The 17,402-nt window shown below is 49.9% G+C and overlaps 1 protein-coding gene across 10 annotated transcripts in view; it reads right to left on the bottom strand.

Annotated features, from left to right (window-relative positions):
* Window positions 1–17,402, bottom strand: part of LOC137357147 (calcium-activated potassium channel subunit alpha-1-like) — a 129,403-nt gene that overhangs the window by 51,031 nt on the left and 60,970 nt on the right. For all 10 annotated transcript variants that reach the window (XM_068023237.1, XM_068023240.1, XM_068023239.1 and 7 more), the window contains 5 exons: window positions 16,719–16,874; window positions 15,546–15,655; window positions 4,782–4,850; window positions 3,168–3,254; window positions 1,919–1,995 (listed from right to left, as the gene is read on the bottom strand). In XM_068023237.1, coding sequence (XP_067879338.1) covers window positions 1,919–1,995; window positions 3,168–3,254; window positions 4,782–4,850; window positions 15,546–15,655; window positions 16,719–16,874 — 499 coding nt within the window. The remainder of the gene's footprint in view (window positions 1–1,918; window positions 1,996–3,167; window positions 3,255–4,781; window positions 4,851–15,545; window positions 15,656–16,718; window positions 16,875–17,402) is intronic.

Raw genomic sequence — 17,402 nt, forward strand, 5'->3', positions numbered from 1 at the left:
ACACTGTCCCATCAAACACTCCCTCTACAGTGTCCCGTCAAACACTCCCTCTACACTGTCCTGTCAAACGCTCCCTCTACACTGTCCCGTCAAACACTCCCTCTACACTGTCCCGTCAAACACTCCCGCTACACTGTCCCATCAAACGCTCCCTCTACACTGTCCCATCAAACACTCCCTCTACACTGTCCCATCAAACACTCCCTCCACACTGTCCCGTCAAACACTCCCGCTACACTGTCCCATCAAACACTCCCTCCACACTGTCCCATCAAATGCTCCCTCTACACTGTCCCATCAAACACTCCCTCTACACTGTCCCGTCAAACACTCCCTCTACACTGTCCCATCAAACACTCCCTCTACACTGTCCCGTCAGACACTCCTCAGCCCATGTCGAGTTCCTGTGCCAGTTGGAGCTGCATTCGAGATGCACTGACTGAGCCAACAGTCATTCAGCAGCAAGGATGTAACAGGTCCAGATCCACCCGATTGCATCGGAATTTTCCCGTCTGCCTCCCTCTAGAAGATTTTATGGGTGTCCTATATTTTTAGATTTAGTTGTAGGAACCTCCATTTTTAAAAAAATTGCTGACTTGTTGCAAATCTTCTTGAACCTCTGCAGTCTATGTTACAAAGCTAGCTTCATAATGCTGCTGGCTATGGTCTTGCAGCATCATGTAGTATGTCCTATCGACAGGAGGCACTGCAGCAACTCATGACGGCTTCCAAACCTGAATGCTCGTCCACCGGGAAGAACAAGGGCAGCAGGTGCATGGAAATACCATGATCTCGGAGTTCCTCTCCTGACTTGGTGATATATCACCAATCCTTCATGTTGCTGGACTAAAATCCGGAAACTCTCTCCTTAACAGCACTGTGGGAGCACCTTCACCATACACACGGCAGCAATTTTAAGAAGGAGACTCACCACCAGCTTCTCAAGGGTATTTCGGAAAGGTCAATAAATGCTGGCCATTTTTGTTTTAAACTTTTGCTGTGAAGTTGCTGACATTGCCTCAGCAATGGTGGGCATCAGGAATATAGCATTGTACCTGCTGACCAGCTTAGGCCTTAATATTGCAAAGTCAACCAAGCTTCATGATACCTGTTCACGTATTTGCGAGCAGGTGAGACAGCAGGTGCCTCACCTTTGCAACACCTCCAAGTGACTTTTCCAGGGCAAGTTGGTAAATGAACAAGGGAACCAGAAATTGTGAACCTGCATATCTCACTCACAAGGTCTCGCACACCACCACACAAGAGCTTTCAGGGAGTAGGCGAGAATGAGGCTTTCTTAAGTGAGAGTCTGTCGTGCATCATTCTTTTGAATCCCACTCACTGACACAAATTCAACCGCAAAAACATAATACACACTGAAGGTTTGGGAATTCTGGGAACAGGTCTTCTAATGTATGTCCCTCATCTGTTGCTAATCAGCCAGGAAGAATTGCCTGTAGCAGCCATGAACAAACACTGCATTGCCCCCTTGTACATTCACCCCATCTGTGACAATGACACATACACAATCGCTCACACTCACACAATCACACACACTCTCTAGTTAGCACCCTCACCTCTGAGTCAGACGGTCCTGAGTTCAAATCCCAATCCAGAGCGCACATAATCCAGGCTGACACTGCCTGAAAGGATAGTCGAGGCAGAAACACTCAACTCATTTCAGAGGTGTCTGGATATGCACCTCAAGTGCTGTAACCTGCAGGGCTACGAACTAAATGCTGCAAGGTGGGATTAGGCTGTGTGGCTCGTTTTTCGGCCACCGCAGACAGGATGGGCCAAGTGGCCTCTTTCTGTGTCTTAAGCCTCCTATGATTCTATGATTTCATTGACTGCGAAGTGCTTTGGGGCATCCTGAGGTCGTGAAAGGCGCGATAGAAATGCAAGTACTAACACTCACTTCTTTTGCACGCACACTTCTTGATCCGCTTCGGGTCGAAAATGTCATGGTGACATTCATTGCAGTAAATGTTTGCCCTGTGGGTTGAAAAATTAACGCGTCAAGCCATGAATTGCCTCTCCAAACCCCATTGGATAGTCAAAAAAGCACCTGACAAGAGATGGTGAGCAAACAGCTCATGTGCTTGACACAGCTTCCACCAGCCAGCACTTTACACACTGACATTAACCAGACTGAGGATCAGTGGAAGCACTCTGAGCTCTGAGTCAGAAGATCGTGGATTCAAATCACACTCCAGAGACTTCAAAACATAATCCAGGCTAAGATTCTTCCTGCACTACTGATGGAGTGCTGCGCTGTCAGAGGAGCAGTACTGAGGAATCGCTGTACTGTCAGAGGGGCAGTACTGAGGGACGTTGCACTCTCAGAGGGTTAATACTGAGGGAGAGCTGCAGTGTCGGAGGGACAATCCTGAGGGAGCGGTGCACTGTTGGAGGGGCAGTACTTATGGAGTGCTGCGCTGTCAGAGGAGCAGTACTGAGGGAGAGCTGCATTGTCGGAGGGGCAGTACTGAGGGAGTGCTGCACTGTCAGAGGGACAGTACTGAGGGAGTGCTGCACTCTCGGAGGGTCAATACTGAGGTAGCGCTGCCCTGTCAAAGGAGCAGGACTGAGGGAGTGCCACACTGTTGGAAGGGCAATAGTGAGGGAGCGCTGCACTGTTGGAGGGGCATTAACTGGGGAGCACTGCACTGGGTGTCTGAGGGCTTTCTGAGTGGACTACACTGTTACTATGGTTTAATCTTGTGTTAAACTTAGGCCAAGTACATACGAATTAGGAGCAGGAGTAGGCCACTCGGCCCCTCGAGCCTGCTTCGCCATTCAATAAGATCATGGCTGATCTGATTGTCACCTCAACATTTCTGCCTACCCCCAATAACCTTTCACCCCTTTGCTTCTCAAGAATCTATCTACCTCTGCCTTAAAAATATTCAAAGACTCTGCTTCCACTGTACAGATAGCACAGCCAGTATTATGTCACCCACGTGAAAAATTTGAGAGAATTAATTTCCCAACAGTTTCTACATAACATGTTAAAAGTCTTGCATCTGGCATGAACTTCCTGAAAGCATCACAAATACTATTGATACATTTCATATGTCAGACTTCAGGTGTGACACTTCTGAAGTGTCACGTTAGCCTGCCCTGCTGTATCACCCAGGGCGATCTGCTCGAATTGTAGAAGCTACCTCTGTACAAGGCCACGCTTTCTGGCAATGAAGAATCCGAGAGTGTGTTCCTGAATCAGAATGCTGGAGTCCGGGTTAATCAATATACTGCGTGAGAGAGAAATGGAAACATTAGTGAATGAAGTGGGGTCAGTCGAAGTTTGCTAAACTTCAAGTACAAATTAAACACACACACAGACACAGAGCCAGGGACTGTGGAGTTTTATACTGGCCAGTTTTTGTTTGATTTTGGCTCCTTTGATCCAATAAAGAGTTGAAAACAAGCTGCACCTAGAAGTCATGTCCCAGCCTGCCTCATTACAAATGGTGTTTGATGATTTCTGAGCCATTAGCTTGAGGGAGCAGCCAAACCATACCATTCAAACACAAACATTCTGACAGATTTATTCCAACCTCAGTCTCCTGGACAAAAGCTATTCAAATCCACTCATCATGGTGAGTATTGAGTAGACTGGACTTTTTCATTCATTCAATCAGTCTGGAGTTACGAAATAGACTGACTCAGGCTAGGGGACAATACAAGAATAGAAAGAAAGGACAGTGGATTGGTGAGGACAGGGCCAAGGGTGCAGGAAGTTGGTCTCATGGACAAGATGAGCTTCGTGAGAGCATGAGGGAGGATAGGACAGAAACTGAAGAATGATGCAAGTTTGAGGCTAGGGAAGGAGGGAACCTGAGGATAGGTTTGGCCTGATGAGCTAGGGGAAGGGAGGAAAACGGCAAAGGCAGCCGACTGGATGGTCTCAATCTTAGTGACAAATATTTGTTGTTGGAGGTGTAGATGGAGGGGAGAGGAGATTATGGAGATTGTTGGCAGTAGGGAAAGGAAGCTGGGGGTACTTGTTGCTCCCAAACTGAGTGCAGAGCATCTTCTGACCCCACCTTTATGTTTGGGGCACTGAGACCTTTTCCATGATCTCAGTGAGAGGCCAGGGGATGGAGAGTCATTGATGCCAACAACGAGGAGTCAGGTGACTGAGGCCTTTACACTGGGCCAATCTGACATGAGATATTCTTGATGCCAGCACTGAGTGCTAAAATTCTGCCTCTCCCCTTTTCCGTTCATGTTAAAAATGGAGCTTCCAAATTAAAAATGCAAGAGGACTTGCCTGGATGAGTGCAGCTCTATCAACACTTCAGAAAATTAGCACCATCCAGGACAAAGCAGCCCGTTTGATTGGCACCCCATCAACCACCTTCAATGTTCACTCCCTCCACCAACGCACAGTGGCAGCAGTATGTACCATCTACAAGATGCACTGCAGCAACGCACCAAGGCTCCTTCAATAGTACCTTGCAAACCTGCGACCTCTACTGTCTGGAATGACAAGGGCAGCAGATGCATGGGAACACCACCACCTGCAAGTTGACCTCCAAGCCACACACCATCCTGACTTGGAACTATATCGCCGTTCCTTCACTGTGACTGGGTCAAAATCCTGGAGCTCCCTTCCTCACAACACTATGGGTGTACCTACCTCACATGGACTGCAGCGGTTCAAGAAGGCAGCTTAACACCATCTTCTCAAGGGCAATTAGGGATGGGCAATAAATGCCTGCAATGTCCACATCACGAGAATGAATAAAAAGAAATGCCCAGAGGGAAAGAGTTACCTGATTTCATCTGCACTGGTCCTGTACTGAATAGCTACCAATAGGAGCTTCAGCTTAATGTAGCACAACCTAGAAACAGAAATGGGAAAGTATCACAGGGTGAATTATTGCAGTCTTTCTACATCCTTCAAAAAAAATCCTTTTACAAAGAGATTTCTAGTTATCTTCACAACTTATTTCAGCAAGTTACAATAGATCACATATGTTGGTCATTTTCACTTCCCTTGCTGTTACCATGGAGTCAAAGAGCACAGGAGGAGGCCATTGGTCTATCGTGCCTGTGCTGGTTCTTTCAATGAGGTATCTAATTTGTCCCATTCCCCTGTCTTTCCCCATAGCCTATTCCTGTGTAACATACCCGAGGGGTTGAATGGCCTCCTCTTGTTCTTGTGTAACATACCCGAGGGGCTGAATGGCCTCCTCCTGTTCCTGTGTTACAGACTGGAGGGGATGAAGGGCCTCCTCCTTTTCCTGTGTAACAGGGTCGAGGGGCTGAATGGCCTCCTCCTGTTCCTGTGTAACAGACTTGAGGGGCTGAATGGCCTCCTCCTGTTCCTGTGCAACAGACTCTAGGGGCTGAATGGCCTCCTCCTGTTCCTGTGTAACAGACTTGAGGGGCTGAATGGCCTCCTCCTGTTCCTGTGTAACAGACTTGAGGGGCTGAATGGCCTCCTCCTGTTCCTGTGTAACACACCTGTTGGGCTGAATGGCCTCCTCCTGTTCCTGTGTAACAGAACTGAGGGGCTGAATAGCCTCCTCCTGTTCCTGTGTAACAGACCTGAGGGGCTGAATGACCTCCTCCTGTTCCTGTGTAACAGACTCAAGGGGCTGAATGGCCTCCTCCTGTTCCTGTGTAACAGACTCAAGGGGCTGAATGGCCTCCTCCTGTTCCTGTGTAATGAACTCGAGGGGCTGAATCGCCTCCTCCTGTTCCTGTGTAACAGACTCGAGGGGCTGAATGGCCTCCTCCTGTTCCTGTGTAACAGACCTGTTGGGTTGAATGGCCTCCTCCTGTTCCTGTGTAACAGACTCAAGGGGCTGAATGGCCTCCTCCTGTTCCTGTGTAACAGACTCAAGGGGCTGAATGGCCTCCTCCTGTTCCTGTGTAATGAACTCGAGGGGCTGAATCGCCTCCTCCTGTTCCTGTGTAACAGACTCGAGGGGCTGAATGGCCTCCTCCTGTTCCTGTGTAACAGACCTGTTGGGTTGAATGGCCTCCTCCTGTTCCTGTGTAACAGACTCAAGGGGCTGAATGGCCTCCTCCTGTTCCTGTGTAATGAACTCGAGGGGCTGAATCGCCTCCTCCTGTTCCTGTGTAACAGACTCGAGGGGCTGAATGGCCTCCTCCTGTTCCTGTGTAACAGACCTGTTGGGTTGAATGGCCTCCTCCTGTTCCTGTGTAACAGACTCAAGGGGCTGAATGGCCTCCTCCTGTTCCTGTGTAACAGACCCGAGGGGCTGAATGGCCTCCTCCTGTTCCTGTGTAAGACTCGAGGGGCTGAATGGCCTCCTCCTGTTCCTCTGTTACAGGATCAAGCGGCTGAATGGCCTCCTCCTGTTCCTGTGTAACAGACTCAAGGGGCTGAATGGCCTCCTCCTGTTCCTGTGTAAAAGACACAAGGGGCTGAATGGTCTCCTCTTGTTCCTGTGTTACAGACGTGAGGGGCTGAATGGCCTCCTCCTGTTCCTGTGTAACAGGCTCGGGGGGCTGAATGGCCTCCTCCTGTTTCAGTGTAACAGACTGGAGGGGCTGAATGGCCTCCTCCTGTTCCTGTGTAACAGGGTCGAGTGGCTGAATGGCCTCCTTCTGTTCCTGTGTAACGAACTTGTTGGGCTGAATGGCCTCCTCCTGTTCCTGTGTAACAGACTCAAGGGGCTGAATGGCCTCCTCCTGTTCCTGTGTAATGAACTCGAGGGGCTGAATGGCCTCCTCCTGTTCCTGTGTAACAGACTCGAGGGGCTGAATGGCCTCCTCCTGTTCCTGTGTAACAGACCTGTTGGGTTGAATGGCCTCCTCCTGTTCCTGTGTAACAGACTCAAGGGGCTGAATGGCCTCCTCCTGTTCCTGTGTAACAGACCCGAGGGGCTGAATGGCCTCCTCCTGTTCCTGTGTAAGACTTGAGGGGCTGAATGGCCTCCTCCTGTTCCTGTGCAACAGGCTCAAGCGGCTGAATGGCCTCCTCCTGTTCCTGTGTAACAGACTCGAGGGGCTGAATGGCCTCCTCCTGTTCCTGTGTAACAGACACAAGGTGCTGCTGAATGGCCTCCTCTTGTTCCTGTTTTCCAGACGTGAGGGGCTGAATGTCCTCCTCCTGTTCCTGTGTAACAGGCTTGAGGGGCTGAATGGCCCCTTCCTGTTTCTGTGTAACAGACTGGAGGGGCTGAATGGCCTCCTCCTGTTCCTGTGTAACAGGGTCGAGTGGCTGAATGGCCTCCTTCTGTTCCTGTGTAACGAACTTGTTGGGCTGAATGGCCTCCTCCTGTTCCTGTGTAACAGACCTGAGGGGCTGAATGGCCTCCTCTCATTCCTCTGTAACAGACTCAAGGGGCTGAATGGCCTCCTCCTGTTCCTGTGTAACAGACTCGAGGGGCTGAATGGCTTCCTCCTGTTCCTGTGTAACAGACTTGAGGGGCTGAATGGCCTCCTCCTGTTCCTGTGCAACAGACTTGAGGGGCTGAATGGCCTCCTTCTGTTCCTGTGCAACAGACTTGAGGGGCTGAATGGCCTCCTCCTGTTCCTGTGCAACAGACTCTAGGGGCTGAATGGCCTCCTCCTGTTCCTGTGCAACAGACTTGAGGGGCTGAATGGCCTCCTCCTGTTCCTGTGTAACAGACTTGAGGGGCTGAATGGCCTCCTCCTGTCCCTGTGCAACAGACTCGAGGGGCTGAATGGCCTCCTCCTGTTCCTCTGTTTCAGGCTTGAGGGGTTGAATGGCCTCCTCCTGTTCCTCTGTTGCAGGCTCGAGGGGTTGAATGGCCTCCTCCTGTTCCTGTGCAACAGACTCTAGGGGCTGAATGACCTCCTCCTGTTCCTGTGTAACAGACCTGAGGGGCTGAATGGCCTCCTCCTGTTCCTCTGTTACAGGCTTGAGGGGCTGAATGGCTTCCTCCTGTTCCTGTGTAACAGACCTGATGGGCTGAATGGCCTCCTCCTGTTCCTGTGTAACAGACTCGATGGGCTGAATGGCTTCCTCCTGTTCCTGTGTAACAGACCTGATGGGCTGAATGACCTCCTCCTGTTCCTGTGTAACAGACTCGAGGGGCTGAATGGCTTCCTCCTGTTCCTGTGTAACAGACCTGATGGGCTGAATGGCCTCCTCCTGTTCCTGTGTAACAGACTCGAGGGGCTGAATGGCTTCCTCCTGTTCCTGTGTAACAGACCTGTTGGGCTGAATGGCCTCCTCCTGTTCCTGTGGAACAGACTTGAGGGGCTGAATGGCCTCCTCCTGTTCCTGTGTAACAGACTTGAGGGGCTGAATGGCCTCCTCCTGTTCCTGTGTAACAGACCTGTTGGGCTGAATGGCCTCCTCCTGTTCCTGTGTAACAGAACTGAGGGGCTGAATTGCCTCCTCCTGTTCCTGTGTAACAGACTCGAGGGGCTGAATGGCCTCCTCCTGTTCCTGTGTAACAGACTTGAGGGGCTGAATGGCCTCCTCCTGTTCCTGTGTAACAGGCACAAGGGGCTGAATGGCCTCCTCTTGTTCCTGTTTTCCAGACGTGAGGGGCTGAATGGCCTCCTCCTGTTCCTGTGTAACAGGCTCGAGTGGCTGAATGGCCTCCTCTTGTTTCAGTGTAACAGACTGGAGGGGCTGAATGGCCTCCTCCTGTTCCTGTGCAACAGGGTCGAGTGGCTGAATGGCCTCCTTCTGTTCCTGTGTAACGAACTTGATGGGCTGAATGGCCTCCTCCTGTTCCTGTCTAACAGACCCGAGGGGCTGAATGGCCTCCTCTCATTCCTCTGTAACAGACTCAAGGGGCTGAATGGCCTCCTCCTGTTCCTGTGTAAGACTCGAGGTGCTGAATGGCCTCCTCCTGTTCCTCTGTTACAGGATCAAGCGGCTGAATGGCCTCCTCCTGTTCCTGTGTAACAGACTCGAGGGGCTGAATGGCCTCCTCCTGTTCCTCTGTTACAGGATCAAGCGGCTGAATGGCCTCCTCCTGTTCCTGTGTAACAGACTCGAGGGGCTGAATAGCCTCCTCCTGTTCCTGTGTAACAGACACAAGGGGCTGAATGGCCTCCTCCTGTTCCTGTGTAACAGACCTGTTGGGTTGAATGGCCGCTTCCTGTTCCTGTGTAACGGACTCAAGGGGCTGAATGGCCTCCTCCTGTTCCTGTGTAACAGACTCGAGGGGCTGAATGGCCTCCTCCTGTTCCTCTGTTACAGGATCAAGCGGCTGAATGGCCTCCTCCTGTTCCTGTGTAACAGACTCGAGGGGCTGAATGGCCTCCTCCTGTTCCTCTGTTACAGGATCAAGTGGCTGAATGGCCTCCTCCTGTTCCTGTGTAACAGACTCGAGGGGCTGAATAGCCTCCTCCTGTTCCTGTGTAACGAACTCGAGGGGCTGAATGGCCTCCTGCTGTTCTTGTGCAACAGACTTGAGGGGCTGAATGGCCTCCTCCTGTTCCTGTGTAACAGACTCGAGGGGCTGAATGGCCTCCTCCTGTTCCTCTGTTACAGGATCAAGCGGCTGAATGGCCTCCTCCTGTTCCTGTGTAACAGACTCGAGGGGCTGAATAGCCTCCTCCTGTTCCTGTGTAACAGACACAAGGGGCTGAATGGCCTCCTCCTGTTCCTGTGTAACAGACCTGTTGGGTTGAATGGCCGCTTCCTGTTCCTGTGTAACGGACTCAAGGGGCTGAATGGCCTCCTCCTGTTCCTGTGTAACAGACTCGAGGGGCTGAATGGCCTCCTCCTGTTCCTCTGTTACAGGATCAAGCGGCTGAATGGCCTCCTCCTGTTCCTGTGTAACAGACTCGAGGGGCTGAATGGCCTCCTCCTGTTCCTCTGTTACAGGATCAAGTGGCTGAATGGCCTCCTCCTGTTCCTGTGTAACAGACTCGAGGGGCTGAATAGCCTCCTCCTGTTCCTGTGTAACGAACTCGAGGGGCTGAATGGCCTCCTGCTGTTCTTGTGCAACAGACTTGAGGGGCTGAATGGCCTCCTCCTGTTCCTGTGTACCTCCCACATTCTACCCTCTGTAACCTTGACTTCATCCAAAATTCTCCTGCTCTTGCCCCAGGTGAAGCAACATGTTGATTTTAAAATTCTCAACATTCTTTTCAAATCCCTCAATGGCCTGGTTGCTTCCTATCTCCAGCCCCACAACCCTCTGAGATATCTGCGCTCCTCCAATTCTGGCCTCTCTGAGCATCCACGATTTTAATGCTGTTGTGAAGTGCCTTGGGTATTTGTTGAAGACACCTTCTTCTTTGGCCTCCTTGTCTCGGGAGACAATAGGTAAGCGCCTGCAGGTGGTCAGTGTTTTGTGGAGCAGCGCCTGGAGTGGCTAGAAAGGCCAATACTAGAGTGACAAGACTCTTGAAGGCACCATATAAATATAAATTGTTGTTGTTGTACTGCTCAGTCCCTGCTGGTGGTGGTGTTTGATCAGGAATCGATAACCAAGCTAACAGCACCACTGCCAGGCTGCTCGATGTATTGCATCTGTCCAGGAAGTGGAAAATTGGCAGAAATCTGAAGTGATGAGAAATTGACCTTAATTTTGAGCACAGATCACTGCAGTTTCGGGTAGCCTCATCCCCAGAAAATGAGACTCCAGGACCTAGGAGGCATCATAGATACTTTTACAGCTTCTGCAATGGAGACATTTAAACTGTGGCCTTGACATATTTCCTGATGTTTCTGGTGTGTTTGGCTGGTCTCAGTGGACACAAACTCTTATTGCTCAGTATTATTTCAGGAGAGTGAGGGGGAAGGGGTTGAAACACATCAGTGCCCGACTCCAGTTCTGGATCGCAATCCCCATCCACCACCTCCTTGGAAACAGGAAAGTGAGAGTTCGTTAAAGAAAGAACTTGCATTTCTGTAGCGCCTTTCATGACCTCAGGCTGTTCTAAAGTGCTTTACAGCCAATGAAGTATTTTTGAAGTGTAGTAGTTGTTGTAATTTTGGAAACACAGCAGACAGTTTGGACACAGCAAGATCCCACAAGCAGCATAATGACCAGATAATCTGTTTTTTATTGATGCCTGTTGAGGGATAAACATTGGCCATGGCATCAGGAAAAACTCCCCTGATCTACTTCAGTCAGTGCCATGGGATCTTTTAGAACCACCTGAGAGGGAAGATGGGAGTTCATTGGAAAGGTCCTCCATCTGACAGTGCAGCACTACCTCAGTACTACACTGGGAGTGTTAGCCTGCATTCTCGGCTTAAGTTTCTGGGTGGCATTCGAACCCACGAACTTCTAACTCAGAGGCAAAAGTGCTACCCATTAATCCTAGACAGGTCAATTGCTGGATATGGTGTTCACTCCCTTGAACCAGTTAATCTTCCAGGAAAACATGCAATAAATCCAAAAGATATTTTGTTAAAACTGACCTCTGCACACATTTCTGTGTCTCCATTTATAATGGGATCTGCCTATGTAAACATGCCACACTGTAATTTTACCCTCCTGCCAGTGAGGATGCTGCAATGACAGAACGGGAAAGTTGCAGTGCCCCCGCCCCCGAAGCGATCTTCCGAACTTTTTGATTCAAGGTTTTCAGAGACAGGATCTTTACAGGGATGGGAACCCAACTCCAAGAACTGTCGGCCAATCAGAGGGGCAGCAGCTCAGCAGTATTGGCAGTGCCACTGGGAGCGGTGGCCACTGTGCATATTGCAGAAGCCTTGGACCAAGGAGCTGCTGGGTCTAAGAGCTGCCGGCCCTCGAGCGGGTGGAAGTCCTGCCTCACACCATTTGAAGCCTGGCAACCTGCAAAATACGGGTCGGGTCCCCAGACGAATAGAAGCAGGTTTGCCACCGACCTTTCAGTCGATGGCAGATTCCCGGCGAGGGGTTGGGGCGGGTGGTCATTCAGTCCAGGGGGAGAGGGTTCCATGGGGTAGTTGTTCCCAGTAGGGGTCCTCCATAGGCACAGATTGCCCACGGAGGAGGGAACCGCCTGTCAAGCCCGCAGGGAGAGTGCCTCGTTTTACAAGGCGTCTCCCTGCGCAGCAGAGGATCCCCACCCCTGCCGCCGCTGGTGAGATTCCAACGGCGGCAAGGAGAGGCCATTAGTTGGTGATGAATAGGCTACTTAAGAGCCTCAATTGGCCTCTGGGTGGGAAGGCCGTTGTCGGCCTAATCCCGCTCCTGGGAAGATTGCTGGGCAATGGGGAGGCAACGGGCCCTCTGCCTCGCTGCCCCCACTGGCCACCCGTCATGATACTCCATGCCCCAACCCCCCGCCTCCGATCACGCCTGCGGGGTTGGGGAGGGGGGTTCGTAAAATCCCAGCTGTTGTTTCCTTGTTTCCAATCTAAATGTGTACAGAAGGAATTTACATTGCAAACTTAAAAATAAGAATAGAATGCATTAGCTTAAAACGTGGATTGAATGAAGTTTATGTGTGGACTCAAATCCAGAGCAATGCCACCGGAGATTCTTTTTTTCAATTCATTCATGGGATGTGGGTGTTGCTGGCACGGTCAGCATTTTATTGCCCATCCCTGTTTGCCCTTGAGAAGGTGGTCGTGAACTGCTTTCTTGAACTGCTGCAGATTATGTGGGGTAGGTACCAATAATGCTGTTAGGAAGGGAATTCCAGGATTTTGACCCAGCGACAGTGAAGGAACGATGATATAGTTCCAAGTCAGGATGGTGTGTGGCTTGGAGGGGAACTTGCAGGTGGTGGTGTTCCCATGCATCTGCTGCCCTTGTCATTCCAGACGGTAGAGGTCGCAGGTTTGCAAGGTACTATTGAAGGAGCCTTGGTGCGTTGCTGCAGTGCATCTTGTAGATGGTACACACTGCAGCCACTGTACATCGGTGGTGGAGGGAGTGAACGTTTGTAGATGGGGTGCCAATCAAGCGGGCTGCTTTGCCCTGGATGGTATCAAACTTCTTGAGTGTTGTTGGAGCTGCACCCATCCAGGCAAGTGGAGAGTATTCCATCACACTCCTGACTTGTGCCTTGTAGAAGGTGGACAGGCATTGGGGAGTCAGGAGGTGAGTTACTCGCCGCAGCATTTCCAACCTCTGATCTGTTTTTGTAGCCATGGTATTTAATTGGCCACTCCAGTTCAGTTTCTGGTCAATGGTAACTCCCAGGATGTTGATAATGGGGGATTCAGCGATCGTAATGCCAATGAATGGCAAGGGGAGATGGTGAGATTCTCTCTTGTTGGAGATGGCCATTGCCTGGCATTTGTGTGGCATGCATGTTACTTGCTATTCATCAGCCCAAGCCTGGATATTGTCCAGGTCTTGCTGCATATAGACATGGGCTGCTTCAGTATCTGAGGAGTCGCGAATAGTGCTGAACATTGTGCAATCATCAGCGAACATCCTCACTTCTGACCTTATGATTGAAAGCAGGTCATTGATGAAGCAGTTGAAGATGGTTGGGCCTAGGACACTACCCTGAGGAACACCTGCAGTGATGTCTTGGAGCTCAGATGATTGACCTCCAACAACTACAACCATCTTCCTTTGTGCAAGGTATGAATCCAGCCAGCGGAGGGTTTTCCCCCTGTTTCCCATTGACCTCAGTTTCGCTGGGGCTCCTTGATGCCATACTCGGTCAAATGCTGCCTTGATGTCAAGCGCAGTCACTCGCACCTCACCTCTTGAGTTCAGCTCTTTTGTCCACGTTTGAACCAAGGCTGTCATGAGGTCAGGAGCTGAGTGGCCCTGGCGGAACCCAAACTGAGCGTCTCTGAGCAGGTTGTGATGGACATTGAAGCCCCCCAGGCAGAGTACATTCTGCGCCCTTGCCACCCTTGGTGCTTACTCCAAGTGGTGTTCAACATGGAGGAGTACTGATTCATCAGCTGAGGGAGGTGGTAATCAGCAGGAGATTTCCTTGCCCATGTTGACTGATGCCGTGAAACATCATGGGGTCCGGAGTCGATGTTGACGACTCCGAGGGCAACTCCCTCCCGACAGTATACCACTGTGCTGACACCTTTGCTGGGTCTGTCCTGCCGGTGGGACAGGACATAACTGGGGATGGTGACAGAACCACACGAATTAGAAGCAGAAGGTCATTCAGCCTGTCGAGCCTGCACCGCCATTCAATGAGATCATAGCTGATCTGTTTCTGTCTCTAATTCCACATTCCCATCTACCCCCGATAATCTTTGATTCCCTTACCTACAAGAATCTATCTACCTCCACCTTAAAAATATTCAATGACCCCCGCCTCCACCACTTCTGAGGCAGAGTTCCAAAGTCGCACAAACCTCTGAGAGAAAACATTTCTCCTCATCCTTGTGCTAAAAGGGTGACCCCTAATTTTCAAACAGTGCCCCCTAGTTCTGGACTCACCCACAAGAGGAAACATCCCCTCCACATTCACCCTCTCAAGACCGTTCTAGATCTTATAAACTTTAATCAAGTCTCCCCTCAGTCTTCTAACCTTCAGTGAAAACAAGCCCAGTTTGTCCAACCTTTCCTCATAAGACAACCCACTCATTCCAGGTATCACTCCAGTAAACCTCCTCTGAATCGCCTCCAACGAATTCACGCCCTTCCTTAAAAAAGGAGACCAAAACTGCACACAGTATTCGAGATGTGGTCTCACCAATTCCCTGTATAACTAAAGCATAACATCCTTACTTTTATTTTCAATTCCTCTCGTAATAAAGGATAGTGTTCCATTAGCTTTCTTTATTACTTCCTGCACCTGCATACTAACTTTTTGTGACTCATGCACCACAACACCAAGATCCCTCTGCACCTCGGAATTCTGCAGTCGTTCTCCGTTTAAGTAATACTCTGCTTTTTTATTCTTTCTGCCAAAGTGAAGAACTTCACATTTTCCCACATTATACTCCATCTGCCAGATTTTTGCCTACTCATTCAACCTATCTATATCTGTGATGGCGGCCTCTGGGACATTGTCTGTAAGGTATGATTCAGTGAGTTTGACTATGTCAGGTTGTTGCATGACTAGTTTGTGGGCAAACTCTCCCAACTTTGGTACAAGCCCCCGGATGTTTGTCAGGAAGACTTTGCAGGATGGACAGGGCTGGGTTTGCTATTGTCGTTTTCGGTGCCCAGGTCTATGTTGGGTGGTCCATCTGAGTGGCTTGCTAGGCCAGTTCAGAGGGCATTTAAGAGTCAACTATATTGTTGTGGGTCTGGAGTCACATGTAGGCCAGACCAGGTAAGGACAGTAGAATTCCATCCCTAAAGGACGTTCGTGAACCAGATGGGTTTTTATGATCATGGTTTCATGGTCATCATTAGACGAGCTTTTAATTCCAGATGTATTAATTGAATTCAAATTCCACCTTCTGCCGTGGATTCAAACCATATCTCGAGCATTAGCCTGGGTCTCTGGGTTACCACTCCAGTGACAATACCACTGCGCCACAAGCTTCCCCCATCAGGCTTTCCATCACGCTGTCACAATGGAAAAGATTTATTGAAAGGCAGTTCTGTCGGCATAGGACAGGACATTGGGAGGGAGTGTTGCCAAGTTCTTTGGGTCATTAATTGGAGGAACATGAGGCATGGCCCTTCCCCCTCCTTCCCATTCCCTCAAGATCGTTAATACTACATTGCAATCAGTGGTGGGAAGTTACTCACTCGCACACAGAACTAAAGGACATGCCTACGAAACTTTCAGACAGAAATTCGGTGTAAATCTCATGGCTGAGTCCTTCTTGGTAGATGTCAAGCCAGGTTCCACTTTTATACTGCAAATGGGAAGAGCATTTCATCAGGAACGGGAAAAATTAAGAAGGTTACAAAAAGATCAGGATGAAAAAAAATCGTTCTTTGTCCTTAGAGTGAATTACCAACCTGATGTTCTGTCTGCAACTTCTATCTTTGCTGGAAAGGAATATTTCCAACTAAAACTTATCAAATTGCAATAAAAGCAAAATACGGCAGATGCTGGAAATCTGAAATAAAAACCGAAAGTGCTGGAAATACTCAGCAGGTCAGGCAGCATCTGTGGAGAGAGAAGCAGAGTTAACGTTTCAGGTCAGTGACCTTTCATCCAGTTCTCCACAGATGTTGCCTGACCTGCTGAGTATTTCCAGCACTTTCTGTTCTTATTTTATTAAAATTGCACCTGGTTTGAAGCAGATTCACTTGCTGATATCTGTTTTTGGACCTTTCTAGACAACCCCCCAGAAGTTCAATTGAAATGTGGAAAAAGGATTCATCTCTCCACCAATGTCACTTCTCCTCTGGGGAAACTGCAAGATCTAAGTGCTCACCTTTGGGGTCAGAACCCTAGATTACTTTGCCCATATCCCTGCGATCTCCTGAACTGGTTTCGATTGACTGAAGGGGTTGGAGAGGAATTCTACAGGGTTTTTTTCCCTCTTGCTGGCCCTGGGTTTTTCTCTCTTTTTTTGTCTCCCAGGAAATGGCATGGCTGCGAAGGGGGAAAGTAAGAGGCGTCTAGCGTGATGCTCCAACCATCGTCATAGATCAGCTGCCCTTGTCCTGCCTGTCTGTTCTGAATGTTCGTGTATAGGTTGTGTGAGATATCCTGCCCTCACCCGATCCCCAGAGTCGCTGCTGGGGCCTGCTGAACAGGAGCAGACAACAGACACCTTGACTGATTATTTCCCTCCCCATTGTCCCTTCCTTGAGTCAATTGTCTAACCTGTCCTGGCTGCGATGGTCTAACTAGCACATCCTGGGGATTGTCCCTGGAGCCTTCTTCATACAGCTCAGCTCCTCATCTGCTAAATTCATTGGCTCATCAGGGGAAGATTAGAGCACCAACCAGCCATTCCTCCTTACCTTCACTTCTGGTTTCTTGACAAACAGGTTGGCCAGAAGTGTGGAGAAGCCTGGGACTATGCAGTTCTGAGCAATAAAACCCATCTTCAGCTCTGACAAGCAGATCACGCTATCCCTCTTCTTCATGTCCCAACTAGGGAGGTTCTGCACGTAGGCCTGTCAAACCATACACCTCAATCACACAACAACAACAATCCACTTAGATTGCACCGAGAGAAGGTGGGAATAAGGGATATGGTATGAAGCTGGGTAGAGAAGGTTGCGGGATATGGTGAGAAAGTGGGTAGATGGGATGAGGGATATGGTGAGAAGGTGGGTAGATGGGATGAGGGATATGATGAGAAGGTGGGTAGATGGGTTGAGGGATATGATGAGAAGGTGGGTAGATGGGATGAGGGATATGGTGAGAAGATGGTAGATGGGATGAGGGATATGGTGAGAAGGTGGGTAGATGGGATGAGGGATATGGTGAGAAGGTGGGTAGATGGGATGAGGGATATGGTGAGAAGGTGGGTAGATGGGTTGAGGGATATGATGAGAAGGTGGGTAGATGGGATGAGGGATATGGTGAGAAGATGGTAGATGGGATGAGGGATATGGTGAGAAGGTGGGTAGATGGGATGAGGGATATGGTGAGAAGGTGGGTAGATGGGTTGAGGGATATGATGAGAAGGTGGGTAGATG

This window comes from Heterodontus francisci, chromosome 47 (genome assembly GCF_036365525.1).
Source record: "Heterodontus francisci isolate sHetFra1 chromosome 47, sHetFra1.hap1, whole genome shotgun sequence".
Classification (NCBI taxonomy): domain Eukaryota; kingdom Metazoa; phylum Chordata; class Chondrichthyes; order Heterodontiformes; family Heterodontidae; genus Heterodontus; species Heterodontus francisci.